The sequence below is a fragment of the Loxodonta africana genome, chromosome 6 (assembly GCF_030014295.1).
Source record: "Loxodonta africana isolate mLoxAfr1 chromosome 6, mLoxAfr1.hap2, whole genome shotgun sequence".
Classification (NCBI taxonomy): domain Eukaryota; kingdom Metazoa; phylum Chordata; class Mammalia; order Proboscidea; family Elephantidae; genus Loxodonta; species Loxodonta africana.
This window is the reverse complement of record NC_087347.1, coordinates 4557697-4573149: the sequence shown is the minus strand read 5'-3', so window position 1 is coordinate 4573149 and position 15453 is coordinate 4557697. Positions and strand designations below refer to the sequence as shown.

General features: G+C 57.2%; 2 protein-coding genes across 3 annotated transcripts in view; both read right to left on the bottom strand.

The window, feature by feature from the left end:
* The window catches only part of ILKAP (ILK associated serine/threonine phosphatase), a 36489-nt gene extending 34511 nt beyond the window's left edge, over positions 1–1978 (bottom strand). For both annotated transcript variants that reach the window (XM_064286454.1, XM_064286455.1), the window contains exon 1: positions 1868–1978. In XM_064286454.1, the coding sequence (XP_064142524.1) occupies positions 1868–1922 (55 nt within the window). In that variant the 5' untranslated portion in view covers positions 1923–1978. The remainder of the gene's footprint in view (positions 1–1867) is intronic.
* Positions 1979–13566: 11588 nt separating this feature from the next.
* HES6 (hes family bHLH transcription factor 6) lies at positions 13567–15102 on the bottom strand. The gene is made up of 4 exons (XM_064286453.1): positions 15022–15102; positions 14778–14864; positions 14610–14685; positions 13567–14425 (listed from the first exon to the last, which is right to left on the bottom strand). Exons 1-4 carry the CDS (start codon positions 15100–15102, stop codon positions 14001–14003), a joined length of 669 nt encoding a protein of 222 aa, XP_064142523.1. The 3' UTR covers positions 13567–14000.
* Positions 15103–15453: the final 351 nt, after the last annotated feature.

The window sequence follows — 15453 nt, the reverse complement described above, 5'->3', positions numbered from 1 at the left end:
ACCTTTGGGTTAGCATCTGAGCGCTTAACCACTATGCCACCAGGGCTTCTACTCATATTCAGATAAACATCACACTCCAACAACAGTGTAAAAAGAAAGACTGCGCATGTTAAAAAACAAAAACCCGTTGCCATTGAGTTGATTCTGGCTCATAGCGACCCTACAGGACAGAGTCGAACTGTCCCAGAGTTTCCAAGGAGCAGCTGGTGGATTCGAACTGCTGATCTTTTGGTCAGTAGCCAAATGCTTGATGACCAGGGCCCCACATAAAGTCTGAAGTCTTTACCCTCTAGACTAGACCTGAGGTTATCTTTGAAATGAAGGTCTGAATCAAGTTCAAAGACTCAAGGCCCAGCTATTTGGATGCTTCTGTACCATCCGAATGGTCAGTGGGAAGAAGGAACAGTGCTTTACTGGGAAAAAGGCAAATTCCACAACGGCCCTACAGGCTGGTCACGCACATATGACAAGCCTACATCCAGGCCCCGAGGAGGGCAGGACGAGCCCTTTAGAACCCCATGCTCACTCACCCCTCACACACACTGGTATGCTGTTCAGGCAAACTGGAGACCTTAGCATCCCCCTTCAAGTACTTGTTCATTTGCCTAGATCCCTGCTCCCCACTTTGTCAACCTCTGGCCTACCCATCCTCGGGGGTCCAATTCAAATCCGGCCTCATGCCAACATCTCCCTCAGGGGACAACAAACATCACTCCTCAGGACAGACTATATTTCTCAGAGTCACGAACTTCTGCTAGTGGGTGGTGCAACGGGTTAGCAGTTCAAACTCACCCAGAGGCACTTGAAAGAAAGGCCTGGCAATGTACTTCGAAAAGGTCATAGCTGTGAAAAACCTTGTGAAGCAGAGTTCCCCTCTGACACGTGGGTTCACCATGAGCCGAAGAGGGCAACCAGTGGTGCCTTTAATCACGATCACTTGCATTCAGAGTTAAACTCTTAGAAAGCAAAGGCTGAGGCTTATTCACCCTTGTATTCCTACAACACTGGTCCCCAAACAAATGGAATCACCTGGGTGACTTAAAAAACAAACGTAGAACTTGCCCAACTGACATATGTTTTGCTACATGTATTGTCAACACCAACCAAAAATAATAATAAATCACTTAAGAAACCAAAACAAAACACTGATTCAGGGCCTGGCTCCAAGTGCCCCGATTCTGCGGGTCTGAGGTGGGCCTGAGAACCTGAGTTCGTCCGCAAAGTTTTCCAGGCTTTCTGCCACCTGGGTCTGGAAGCGAGGCCGTCGACTTCGAAAGGCGACGGAGTTCAGCGCTAACTAACCCGGAGGAACCGCCGCCCACGAAGGCACAGCGCGACGCCTTAACCCGTCCCGCCGCCGGCCCGTCCGGCGCAAGGCCGCCCCGGTCAGGTCGCGGGGCAGGGGCCCGCCAGCGACCGAGCAAGGACCAGGCGGCCGTGAACCGTGAGGCCAGAGCACCGCGGGCGGGGCGCCTCCTCCTCGGCCCCGCAGTCCCCGGGGTTAACGTCTCTGCGGCCGGGAACGCACCCGAGCGAGGCGCGCCCGTCCGGGCCCCGACGGCCAGCGCGGAAGGGCCCCGGGCCCCCAGCCGCCGCGCTCGCCCGGGGCGCTGGAACCCGGCCCGGGGCCGCCGGAAGCGGACGGACGGGCGTTCGCAGGGGCCCAGGGCCCACGGCCGTCCACGCCGCCCGCCCGCCCGCCCGCACGTGCCGCACAAAGGCCGCGCCGGCCGCCGACGGGCCTTTCCTGCTACGCAGCGAACATGGCGGCGGCGGCTCTCGGGGCGCGGGGCTCCCGGCGGCGGCTCGGGCCCGACGCTGCAGGCCCGCCGCCCGGCTCCCTCCCGCGGGCCGGGGTTGCGCTTACCGGCAGCCGGGCGCGGCGAGCGCTCGGGCTCCGGTAGGTCCCCGAACAGGTCCATGGCGGCGGCGGCGGCGGCGGAGGCAGAGCGCAGCCCGCGAGCAGCGGCCGGGCTCCACACCGGGCGGCGGCGGCTGTAGCGGGGGCGGGGCGGCCGGAGCCGTCAATCCCCGGGGGGCGGGCCAGAAGCGCCGCCAATCGGCGCGAGGCGCGCCCGGCCGCCCCAGAACCCTGCGCGCGGGGGGCGGGGCGCCGGGAAGGGGCGGGACGGCGCGGGCGCATGCGTGGAGGCCCCTTTGCGCCCAGGCCAGAACGCGTACCGGAGCGGGCGGAAGTGACGCAGCCCGGCCGCCATGTTTCTCGCCGAAGCGAAACCCCAGGGGGCCCCTCCTGGTTTACTCGGCGGGGATCTCCTGTTTTGTCGGGGTTTGTTGGGTTCCTGGACCAGGAAACGTTTCAGCCTGAGGGCACCCGTAGTGGCCTCAGTGCCCGGAAAAGCTTTGTGAGACTTCTCACATCTGTCGTTTCATCCGCAGATCGTCTCCGTTTTAGAGATTGGGAAACTGAGGTTAGCACGGAACCCCGCAGGGTGCAGGATGGGCAGGAGGCATCTCGTGACCTGTCTGCACCCATCCAGTCAATGGGGCTTCCACTCGCTGTAACCTCCACAGGCGGAAAGAACAGCCCCTGACATCGGGGAGCAGCCCGGTGCTATCTCCCGGCCCGGAGTCCCTGTGAGATGGCCTGGCACACCCAGCTAGGCCTGGATGTTCTCTTCATCAAGGCAAAACTCAAAAAAAAAAAAAACTCAGGCCGGTTGCCACGTCGAGTGGATTCCAACTCATAGCGACCCTATAAGACAGAGGTATTACTGCCCCATAGAGTTTCCAAGGGGCAGCTAGTGGATTCGAACTGCTGACCTTTTGGTTAGCAGCCGAGCTCTTGACCACTGTGCCACCAGGGGCCCCAGAACAACTAGACCCCTCCAATATCATGTCAACACACAAAACACGAATACTGTCCAAGCCACAAAACTGACCAAACATCTCCCTATCCTGGCTAGTAGGAGTTGACTGCTGCCTCTTTACCAACTACAAATTTAGCCTGTGTCTACTCTTCCTGGCCTCTAGATTATTGATGGAATTACCTTGCCTTTCTGTCATCATCCAATCCAGAGCAAAGCCCTGCTTCCTTAAGCCTTCTCCCAACTCACATGTGGGGTTGCCATGAGTCAACTGGATGGCAACCGTTTTTAACCTTCTGAATCTCCCCAGGGGAATGAGTGGGGTAAGGAGGAACTGGTTAAAATATATCCGGAGGGAAAAGTGATCAAGACTTAAGGGGATGGATCAAGCCTTGGAGGAAAGAAGGGGCAGAAAGCAGAGAATCTGGCACTGGACAAAGGACATACCAAGTATGCTCCAAAGCCAGGGCAGGGTCTGGGCCTCTTCCTCCCCCAATCCTCCCTGCTTCCCTCGTTTCCCTTTCATTCTGTCAAGCGGGAGGCAAGGCTGACCAATCAGCCAACTAAGAAATAACGAGCCCTTTTGAGATTTGGTTTATTACCGAGACAAGAAAGGAAGAGTAACCCCAGGTGCCAGCTCCCCGTGGGCCTTCGGCAGGATGACAGAAAAGTGACCAGATGACTACAACATGGATGACAGGACCTCATGGCACCAAGGAGCCCTCACCATGCTGCAGCTGGGCGCTGAGGTGCTGAAACAGGAAGTCTCCTGCCTCCTCAGAGCCTGGGAGGGATGAGAACTGTCCTGACAGCCTCCCCAGGGGGACAAGGAGACAAGTGGGAAAGATCTGGCCAGGGCTCCCCTGCTCTGGTGCTCCAGGAGGGGCACAAGGTGTCCACCTGGATATGGACTCAGCTGTGGGTCCAATCTTGTCCATGTGGCCAATGTGGATACATTCAAGGTCGCCAAGGGGCCCTGGGAGAGCTGCTCCCCTACACATCCTTCGCAGGGTTCCCCTCATGACCATCCACTCCCAAGACTACATCAGGGATGTCTGGAAGCATAGAACGATGGGGGGGCGGGGAGCGGGGGGTGGGGGACTGGCCCTGAGGAAGATACAAACAGCTCATAAGCTTAAGAAAACATGCGCTATGTCCCACAGGAAATAGGAATTCAAAACTATCAGATGCCTTGAGAAGGTTTAAATAGGGAAGGCTGTGGACGGACACTTTCTAAATGAGTGCATCGCTTGTTATTACAGCAAATCACCTTCTGGGTGTAATAATGCAGGTTTCATCATCGGATTTTGGTGCTTAAATAACAGCACTGTAAGCCAATACCCTGAAACCAGTACTGCAGCCCCTGGTGAGAACGCCTCTGCAGGCCAGGGGTGGCAGCATGTGCACAGACAGGGTTGGTGGGCTCTGGATATGGAGGGTAGCCTCTGGGATGGCCATAGTGAGCCCTGTCTCCTGGTATGTACACCCCATGTAATCCCTTCACTGAGTGTGGGTGAACCTAATGAACAGACAGCAAAACTGATGAGGTGCCTCCTTGCCCACAGTCTCCCGCTCTCTGCTTGCTCCATCAGGGGGCGTCAGCAGCCATGTTGTGAGCTTCCCTCAGGAGAGGCCATGTAGCAAAGAATTGAGTAAGGCCTCCAGCCTAAAAGCAGAAAAGAACCAGGTCCTCAGTCTAAATAGCCCGTGAGGAACTGAATCCTGCCAACAACCATGTGAGTGAGCTTGGAGGGCCCCTCCCAGGGAAGCCTTCAGATGAGACCACAGCCCAACTGATGGCTGGCTACAGCCTGTGAGAAAGAGGCTGCCCCTGAACTCCTGACCCAAGGAAACTGTGAGATGATAGCTGTTTGTTTTAAGCTACTAAGTTATGGGACAATTTGTTACACAGCAATAGATAACTAATACACAGAGGGGCGGTTTTCTTATACGAGGTGAGTGGTCTGGAGCCAACTGATCCTGCAAGCTCTGGCTCTACCACCCCTTGCTGGGTGTCCCGGGACTAGCCCCTCAGAGCTCAGGGGGCGCAGGGCATTGGCCGGGCTGTGTGGGGTCTGATGACCCATCCATTCCTACTGCCAGGAAGCTCCTCCCCGGGAAGCCATTGACAATCGTGATCCCAGTTGCAGGTCTGAGGGCAGTGTGAGTGCAGGCTCTACATCCAGCAGGAGAGAAGAAGGGGTACACTATGACCAGGGCTTCACTCCCACCCTGCCTTACCACCCTGATTTCCCTCCCATGTCTGGCTGCGTCACAGTGGGGATCAGAGATTCCCATCGCAGTGTCTCAAGTCAGACTCAGGGGCACGTGACCTGCAGGGGTCTGAAGGGCTAGCCCTCCTCCTGGCTGAGCCTCTGCTGATCGTCTACCTCCGCTGTCAGATTCTGTGCCTCTGCCATGAGACCCTCTACCTGTTGGAACCTCTATCTCCTCCTGTCAGATCCTCTACCTCCACCTTCAGACCCTCTACCTCCACCATCAGATCCTCTATTTTTCTACCTCCACCCATCAGACCCCTCTATCTCCTCCTGTCAGATTCTCTACCTCCACCTTCAGGCACTCCACCTCCGCTGTCAGACCCGCCTACCTCCACCTGACAAGAGCACACCCTCTTGCAGGGCCCACATGCCACCTCCTCCAGGCAGTCTTCCTTTCTTCTGGGAACCTACCTATCATCTGGCCATTTTCTGAACACCCAGCCCTATTCACTGTTCTTCTCTCACAGTCCTTGCCAGGAAATGCCTGCCTCCTCTGGGGTGTCATTCTCCTTAAGGCAGAGGCTCCTTTCCCCCAACAGGTGGTGGAATTTCCCGATGGACCTCCTCCTTTAACAGGCTGCTACAGGGAACTATTCTCAGCTTCCTGCCCCATGGTGGCTGCTGGGCCAGTGCTCAGGGTCCGGACCCCGCTGTCCTCTAGAGCACCCAGGAACAGCCACCTCCCAAAGAAGTTCATGACACAGAGCCTTGGTGCAGAATGGTCTTGAGTTATGGCCTAAGGACAAAAAGCAAGAGCCTGGTACCCCAGGACCTCCAGGGGCCTCCGGAGGGACAACCAGCACCCAGGTCTTGGAGTTCCCCTGTTGAGGAGAACTGAAGTCTGGGCTCGTGACCTGCCACGCAGCTGTGATGTTCCATCCTATGAGTCGGTTCACATGGGAACCGTGCATGGCCCTCCTGACTTTGGCCCTCTCATCCCCAGAAAAGCCTGGGTATCTTCATGAAGTCCAAAGCCCCCACTGAAGAGCCTGACCCTGCACTGGTTCTCAGCACACAGGCTGGTGGCCCCTTTTAACTGTCAGAGTCAAGGCTGGCAGGGGTACTGTCTGCCCCCCTCCTCCACGTGGGCAGCCACCTCCCCCAGGACTCACCTTGGCCAGTGCAGGCACACTTCTGCCCACAGAGCTCTCTCAGCATGGTGAATATAATATGGTAGCCAAGGTCCTTCCCGGGGATGTTTGGAGCTCAGACCCTGCAGAGGAGGGACAAGGCAGAGGAGCGTCAGCTGACCCTGCAGAGGCTGGACTCTTCCCTCCACAACCACCCCCCAAAGGGGGGCAGGCTGCAGCCGGAGGGAGGGAGGGTGGAGAAGGACAAGAAGGCAAGGCAGAAAATGGGGGGAAGCTCAAGGAAGGTGGAGGTGGAGGAAGGAACAAAACGGGGGAGAGAAGGTGGCAGGGAAGAGAGAAGGAAGGAGAGAGGGCAAAGAGGAGGGAGGCAAGGGGAGAAGAGGCACAGACCGCCAGAGAAGGGAAAAGATCCCAGGGTGGAGACAGGAAGAGAAAGCAGGTTCTAACCCAGACCGGGTGCCGTGAAGGGGCTTCACACGTAGTACTCCACTGAATCCTCACAGCAAGGCAGGTGCTCTCAGGACTCCACATTGCAGATGGAGAGATGAAGGCTCGGGGAGATGGAGAAGGCGGGAAACGGAGGGCGAAGAGCAGATGAGGGAAAAGGGGAGAAAGCAGAGAGGCAGGAATAGAGACAGAAATTCAAGAGACAAAGACCAAACAAACAAAAAGTCCATCTACCCTCGGGGCTTAGGAAGACATTCTGCCTTGAAACCCAGTGGGGCAGTTCTACTCTGTCATAGGGTCACTATGAGTCGGAATCGGCTTGACAGCAGGTTTGATTTTGACCCTAACGCTACATAAACTGTTCCAGGGTGCAGAGGACAAAAGCAAGGCTGCCCATCTTTTCCTAAAGGCAGCAGAGCTCAGGAAAGAACACTACAGAGGAATATCCTCAGGAGTTTCGATACAACCACCCTACACAAAATTACACACACACCAGATTCCAGAGGATCCTGATCCCGCCACGACCATCTGGGTTCATTACAAAAACACCAGCATGGCTCAATATTCGTGAATCCAGTCACAAAACTCCCCATATCGAGAGGTCAAAGGACAAAAATAGAAAACATGTAATTATCTCAAAAGATGCCAAAAGACACCCCCAAAATTCAGTATCTACCCCTATTTTAAAAAGAGTTTTCGTAATAGTAAACGGATGAACCAGGAAGGCTGCTGTTAACAGGGGCATGGAAAGCTATGCCCTCATGTGCCAAAGGTGGCAGTTTTTTAGGGTGGCAATCTGATATTTACAAACCTTTCAATGACACACTCTTTGCCCAGCCATTGTAATTCTAGAAACTTACAGGGCAGACTTGCAAGGACGCTTGAGAAACCTTGGGGACCTCATCAGGGGTGGGAGGTCTAGTGCTGGGGACAGCGAGGAGGAAAGGTGCACCAGGTAAGGTCCACGAGGGAGAGCTTTGCCCTCTTCACTGCTGTGCTGGCAGTGCCTGCAACAGTGCCTGGCACATAGCAGGTGCTCGTCTACATTGCTGAACAAATGATTCCATCGTTAGGTTTAAAAAATGTCACAGAATAGTAGGTATAAAATTGTCCCGTTTGGGTAAAAAAAAAAAAGACGTTTATCATCTAACAAACCGCCATGAAACATCAAGAAACTTCACCACGGTTACCTGTGGAGAGAGGTGAAGGCATGGGGTAAGAAGAAGCAACAAAGACTCATACTTTTCAGTGTATCCCTTCCGTATTGCTAGACTTTTTCTAGGCATATGATTGCTTTTATATCAAAGACCCAGGTTAAGAAAAGGTTGCTTAAGTTACCTGAGCCTCAGTTTCCTCATCTGTGAAATGAAGAATAGTGACAACTACCACAAAGGGTCGTGGCCACATTGTAAGGAGACATAAGAGCGTGTACGTAGAACATTTTACAGCATGGCCCTGACAAATGCCCAATAAATGCATTTGTTATTGGTATTGTTACAGAGAGAAAAAGAAAAAAAACAACATTTTTAAAAAGCCTACAGGAAATATACATTTATTTAGACATTCAGCTCCAGCCACACCACATGGTCCTTTGAACAGGAGGATGACCCTCCCTCAAGGCCTTTGTGCTTGTTATTTACTATACGTGGGATGTTCCTTCCCAGGAGGGCTGCCCGGCCCTTTGCCTCGCTTCATCCAGTTCTCCGCCCAAATGTAACCTCAGCGATACCCTACCAGACGGGCTGTCCTTGATCAGGTTTCTCTCAGACTGCACCCTACTTCAGCACATCATTGCTTGTCCCTGGACCTGACTGACTTTTCTTCCTGGCCTGCCCAACTTATTGTGCTTCCCCCCATTAGTGTCTAAGCTCGAGAAGAAACTTACCTGTTTGTCTACAGCTCCTAGAATAGTGTCTGACCAAGAGCGGGCACCCAAGAGACATTTGTGGAATGAATCAGTTCTCTGAAATATGCCATCAGAGAAATGGAAGAAACTGTGGAATCTCCATGAAATCTGGAGTGAGCAGGACAGGCTTCACATAGCGAGTGATACCTGAGCTATCCATGAAAGCCCAGGCCAGAGGAGCACTATGAGCAAAAAGGTAGGGGGGCTTAAATTTGGCACGTCCTACTTAGTCACTAGAAGCAGAGTGGATTAGTGGGTCAGCAGTGCAAGACAGAAGTCTGGCCGGGGGTAGAAACAGAAGGTGGAGGCCTTAGAGGCGAAGCTAGTAAGTTCTGACTCGGGCTACGGGAGTCACGGGCCTACAGCCCTTTGCTAATCTGCAGAACGCTGGGCTTTTGAAAGGGCTGAAGCTCAGGAGGTGATAACAGATGACTGAGTCTTCTCACTGGGACTTCTCCAGGTGAGAGCTATAAGCCTGAACTAAGGATGCAGCTGCAGGAACAGAAGGAAGGGACAGGTATAAGAAACCTAAGCTTATTAATTCATTCATCTATTAAAGAAGTAGAATTGACAGTTCCTGGCACTGCTTACACAGGGGGCTGAGGGAAAGGGAGGTGTCTAGATCGGCTATCAGGTTTCTGTTTGGGTTGCTGTCCTTGTGGGGATCCAGAACACAAAAGGAGGCACAAGTTTTGCAGGAAAGTTGAGTTCAGGTTTGAGCTTACTGAATGTGAAGAACCTGTGGGACACCTAAGAGGTGACCATCAGGAGACATCTGGATAAACCTGACCAGGGCTTCAGAGAGGACTGAGCTGGAAATTGTTTTTGGAGTCAACAACACAGTAGGTGTCATGGAGACCACCCAGACTGTAGTACAGATTTGAGAGTAGAAGGAAGAGGAAAGACATGGGGCCCGGCAATACTTAAGGGGCGGGCTGAGGAAAAGAGCCATGCTGTAATTTGAGAAGGAATGGTTGAAGAAGAAAACTAGGCAGAACAGTATTTTAAGAAGCATGAGGTGTTCGACAGTGTCACGTGCTGCAAAGTTTAAATAAGAGGAGACCTGAAGAGTCTACTTGGCAATTGGGAGCTCACTGGAGACTCTGCCAGAAAGCTTTCAGTAAAGGGTGGGAAAGGTAGCCAGCTGGAAATTCTGTGAAGAGCAAATAGGAGGTGAGGAAATGAGAAACATGACAATGATGATTATTTTCAAGGAATCTGACTGGGAAGAAAACGCTAGGACAGTAACTAGGAGACCCAGTGAGGTCTAAGAACAAGCTTCCCAGGAAAAAGTGTAAAGGCAGAAGGCTGGAGCTTAAGGTTCTGGAGCCTGCACAACGGTGAGGGACGACGTGCTCCATGGTATGGTCACTGACGGAGACATCTAAGAGTGCATACAGGAATTGTGAAGGTTAAGATGGGGAAGGAGCTATAGTGGAGGCGAAGCTAGGACCCCAAGTGTCATCCATGGTCAGGTCAGTGGATAGCCTAGCAATAACGGGGAGCTGAACCAGTACAGCCAGAAGGCTTGGCCCCCAAAGGGGGGCAGATTTTTGACACGAGTTTGGAAAAGAAAATGTTGGGTGTGCCCATGAAGAGCTAGAAGGCTTGTGGGCCACTGGCTAAGCCCTTATCCCTCCTCCTTCCAGACACATTTAAACGCAAGGACCGACATTAATGATCTGATAAACCTGGGCTTCCCTGGCTCCTCTCGACCAAGGCAGCCCCTTGTCTATCCCTGCACGGTTGACGTTGGCCTGTGGCTCTTCTGCCGGCTCCTGCGATCCTAACGGGCTGCGAGGACCTGTCCGTGTCCTCGCTACTCCTCGGCCCACAGAAGGCGCTCGAGGCATCTGCAGGAGGAACGCCGAGGCGGGGGCTTGTCTCTGGCTCGGTCAGTGAGGCTCCTGTTCCCTCCCGAGAAACCCACTTCCACTCCACGGCCCCCAGGGCCCTCCTCCTTCCTCGGCCTCAGGCGTCGCCGACTTGGCGGCACTTTCGAATCGTCTGGGAGCTTTCAGACAGCCGACGTCCCGGCTCGGCGACACCGATGTCTCGGGTCCAGGGCCTCCGGTGGGCTGGAGCCCGCGCGCCCCGCCTCCCCACCCGGGCAGCGGGGGCCCGCGGGGGCCTGGAAGCCGCCGGCGCCCCTTCACCGCCTTCTCTCTTGGCCCAGGGGTGCCGGCCCGAGAGTCGCTTAACGGACAGCGCGAGGCCGCTGGACACCGCGAGGCCCCCGGGCACCGCGACCACCTTTGGCACCGCCGGGCTCCGCGTTCGAAGCTCGCGGCGGCGCGGGGAGCGGCCGCCGGGACAGGGAGACCTCTGGGTGTCGTAGTCCCGGCTCGGCCTGCGGAGGCCTAGGGGAGTGGGCAAATGGAAGGGCACGAACTACATCTCCCAGGAGGCCCCGCGGCTCGCCTCGCGCGGGCGTGGCGGGACGGGGCGAGGCCAAGACCACGGGCGCTTCCGAGCGTCCCCGAGCGCTTCCGAGCGTCTTGGGGCGCTGTGCGCGGGCTTCGGGGTTCTAGATTCCCCCCCGGTTGGTCTACATCCGCTCCAGGCTGCCCCGGGATTGTTAAAGGGCGGGAAGCGTGCTGAGCTCTCTGGTTGCTGGCAGCCTGGGCGACCAACCCAATCCGAAGAAGGACGTGGGCTCTTCAAGCTCCGATAGGGCAGGATAACTGTCATCACCAGGGCACTGGAGGTCGAGAGATGGGGGGGCCCCGGGAGGGCCCCTCCTAGGGTGTGGGAGCCATGACCGCCAAGCTGGGGCGCCGCAGAGACCCAGGGCAGGGTGCGATGTGCAGAGAAATGAGCAAGGGCAAAGGGCCCAGCGGGACGGACCTGGCCTGGCAGGAGCCGAGTTGGGCAGTGGGAGGGAGGGAGGCCAGGTCGGGTACAGCCTGGAAGGAGCGGACACCCCTCTAAGCAGGTCTAAGTTGGGACCGGGAGGGAAGTGATCGCCCTGATGCCCGTGGAGCCTGGGCGGCTGTCCCAGCACAAGTGTGGAAGCAGGGAGGCTACTTGGAGGCCTGCTGCAGAAGTCCAGGTTAAAAGTAACAACGTCTTGGACTAGGTCGATGCAAAGGTGAGGACAAGTAAGATAGAATTTAGAAATAGAGCTCATGGACTTGCTTGGAAGTAGATGGTGGGTAAAGAAAGATGGAAGCTAGCTAATAATGGGAGGCCAGGAAGTGGGAGGCTGGGGAGGGACAGTGTTTGGGGAGTGGACAGTTGTGTGTTGGCTGTGTTGAGTTGGTAATGCCCAGCTGACGTCTAAAAGGAGACACTGAGCAGACAGGAGGATATGAGGGTGAGGACAGGCCAGAGATGGACTGTGAACCCAGGGCAAACAGATGGAATAAGCCATGGGACCTCATGGGGGTCATTGGGGTGGGGGAGTAACAGGAAAGGGCTGGAGATAGAGCCTGGGACATACCTTCATCTGGAGGTCAAGAGAGAGGAGCACCTAGTAAAGGACACGGAGGGTGGCCAGTGAGGTAGGAAGACCACTGGGGGTGTGGGGTTCTTGAGGTTCAGAGAAGAGTGTTTCAAGATGGTGGGAGTGGTAGTCCATCAGAAATGCTAACCTGTGCAGTTGCCTGAGTTGAGACTAGAATTGTGACAGTTACATTTGGAACCACCAGCACCATTGGCGATCTTGATGATAGCCATTTCTGTGGAGGAGCGGGAAGAACAGCCAGAGTGGAGAGGGTTGGGAAAGGGGAGGAGAGGCCAGGAGTGGGGCCAGGGAGTGTCGACGATGCTCTCATGGAATTTTGCTTTGGAGCACAGAAATGAGGCTAACAGGGCACCTGGGGTTCAGATGGGAGAGGTAGCTTGTTTGTAGGCAGGTGAGAATGATCTTGAAGGAAAGGGAGATCCAGGATGCAGTGGAGAGAGGTCACTGGCCAGATGAGAGAACAGCTCTCAGTGCCCTCGCGGAGGCTGGCCCCACACTGGGCTGTGAGAAGGGCTGAATGATGGCCCCAAAGATGTCCACATCCTGTCCTAACCTCAGAACCTGTGAATGTGTGCCCATACATGACAAAGGAGGCTTTGCAGATGTGATGAGGACCTTAAGATGGGCAGTTTGTCCTGGATTATCTGGGTGGGCCCAGTGTAATCACAAGGGTCCTTAAGAATGGAAAGAATGCAGAAAAGGAGAGCCAGGAGATGTGTCAATGGATGAAGGGTCTGATAGATACAAGGTTGCTGGCTTTGAAGATGGAGGAAAGAGGCCAGCAGTCAAGGGATGTGGGTGGCCTCTAGAAGCTGGAAAAGGCAAAGAACTGCTGCTAGCTGACGAGGTGCTATTGCAGGTCCCACACAGGTGCCCAGCCTGCCTCCTCCTTTCCTGAGGTTTCTGACCTCCTGGGCCCAGCTGAACCTCAAGTCCACCCTGCCTGGTGGGCCATGGTACTTACACTCCGAGCAATGAACTGGGTGAGTCTCCTCCCAGGGGTAAGCTCCGTATTCATTTGAGAAATGTGACAACCCAACACGCCCGTGGATCCTAACACAGGTCTTTGAAAGACACTCAAACCAAATGACTAGCAATTAGGCCTTAGTGTTTTTGATTCCCGGAAGCTCATGACCAAGAGAATGCCACAGGGACAGCCCTATGTTTAGTTAGTCTGGGGACAAAACCTGCATCCATGGAGTCAGTCGCCTCCAGGGCTCCCACGATTCCAGGGGGGAGTAGGCCTGAGGACCTGGAAAGCCCTTCTGGAACTGCCCACTGTCCCCACTGCCACTACACCACGCACTTTACTGATAAAGGGTGGGAAGTTTTAGAAGGACAATTGCCCATGTTAGACACAGGAAATCACACTCTTCGTTTGGCATTTGCACATCTGACACATTAATGATGCCACACCATTGAGGAAAACTTCGGAAAGGTAACTACCTCACCAAAATCCTTTATTTAATAAAACTGGAACGTTTTGGTGGCAACCTAATAAACTCAAGTGTGCTAAAGAAGTAAAAAAAAAAAAAAAAAAAAAAAGGGCAAGACATTCAGTCTCCTCCACCTCCTCCTTGAAGGGCAAGTTCAAGCTTCGGCACAAGCCAGGGCTGCCGGCACATGCCGGTCCCCTCTGCCCATGACACTTGTGCCCTGCACCACCTAGTGGTCACCTCTGCCCCCAGGCCCCCACAGTGCCTGACCAGTGGATGGGACAGGTGAAGCTGAGAGCCCTGGGAGCTCTACAAGTCTTTGTCCTGCCTGTAGCTCCCTCCCTCCACCTGCCCCAAGCTGTGGTCTTTCTCAAGAAACAGGGCCAGGGGCCTGGCCAGGCTGGGCATGGGGTTGCCCTGCTGGGAGAAGTGGGAAGGCTGACCTGGAGGCATTCAGGGCTCGCTGCCCCACCTCATCCTGATCCCAGGGAGAGGACGGAATAGACATGGGAAGGCCTTGCAGACCCTAGAAAGCTCCAAGTGGTGGTGTTCACCAAGGCCTCCAGACGCTGTGGGCTATGCGGGCTGCAGTCAGGCTGCCCAGAGCCGCGGACACCAAGTCTGGCCCCTCCGCAAGCACCCGGCTCAGTTCAGCCTCGGGAGCCTCCTCCAGGTCAGAGCACAGGTCCTCCCCAGAGCCCGGGGGGCTGGGCAGCAGGGACCCCGAGGCCCCTCCCGCCGGCCGGCCGCTCAGCCCAGGGGCTCCAGGTGGCCCGGCCAGCGCGTCTCCCAGCAGATCCCTGAAGCTGCCGCCCTCGCGCAGCGGCATGGACTCCAGCAGGTGGTTGAGCAGCTCAGCGGCGACGGTGGCGTCAATGGCCTGGCACGCGGACACGAACGTGTGCACCTCGTGCATGCACTGGATGTAGCCGGCGGCGAAGCGCTCACTCGCCTCCGCCTGCAGCTGCTCGCGCTCTGCGCATGGGGTGGGAGGGGGAGGTAGAGAGCCGCACCCCCGTGAGCGCGGGCAGGGGCTCACCCCGGGGGTCCCTCGCCGCCGCGGAGTCGGGGCCAGGGCGGGCGGGACAGATGCGCCCCGCGCCTGGGGGACAGGCGCCCGCGGCCCGAGCTCCCGCCCGTGCGCCCCGCCGTCACTCACCGCGCGCCCGGCCCCGCAGCGCGCCCTGCACGCGCCGCACAGTCAGCTCCAGCACCTCGGCGTTCTCCAGCTTGGCCTGCACCTGCCGGGGCCGGCGGGAGGCGGTGAGGCCGGCTCGGCCCGCGCCCAGCCCGCCCGTCCCGCCGCCGCCGCCGCCCCCGGCCTCACCTCGGCACCCGCCAGCAGCAGCCGCAGCTCCTGCAGGCTCTCGTTGATGCGCGCGCGCCGCTTCTTCTCCACCAGGGGTTTGCGGGCCTGCGGGAGCGGCGGCTTGAGCCCGGCCCCGGCCCCGGCCCCGGCCCCGGCCCCGGCCCCGGCCCCGGCCCCGCAGCCCTCCCACCCCCGGCCCCGGCCCCGGCCCCGGCCCCGGCCCCGGCCCTGCGGCCCTCCCGCCCCCGGCCCCGGCCGGCACCTTGCGGTCCCCCGGCGCCTCCCAGCCATCCTCATCCTCCCGGCCCGCGCGGTCCCGGCAGGGCCCCAGGCACGGAGCCATGGCCAGCCCGCCTCGGAGCGCGGCCAACGCCCGCAGCCCCAGCCGGGCGCCCCCAGCCTGCGGCTCCGCGGCCGCCGCCCACCGCCCGCCGGCCTTTCGGCGCGGCAGCCCCGCCCTTTTTATGGGGTCTGATTTGCATGTCAATGCGCCGATTGGCTGCGCCGGTCCGGAGCCGCCGACCGCGAGGGCTCCCCGACCAATGGCAGGGGCGCGCTTTGTCCGGCCCCGCCGCACTGGAGGCCGGCAGCTGGCGGGGCGTGGCCGCGGGCGGGGCGTGGTTGCGGGCTCCCCACCAGGCCTCCGCGCGACCCTCCCCAGGTGGGCACCGGGGGAGCTGCGACCGGGGAGCCG

Excerpts from the sequence above, each read along its gene's own strand:
- HES6 (XM_064286453.1), bottom strand. The coding sequence starts at position 15,102 with ATGGCTCCGTGCCTGGGGCCCTGCCGGGACCGCGCGGGCCGGGAGGAT. Across the intron at positions 14,686-14,777 it reads TGCTGCTGGCGGGTGCCGAG|GCCAAGCTGGAGAACGCCGA; the intron begins GTGAGGCCGGGG and ends CGGCAGGTGCAG. Across the intron at positions 14,426-14,609 it reads GCTGCGGGGCCGGGCGCGCG|AGCGCGAGCAGCTGCAGGCG; the intron begins GTGAGTGACGGC and ends CCCCATGCGCAG.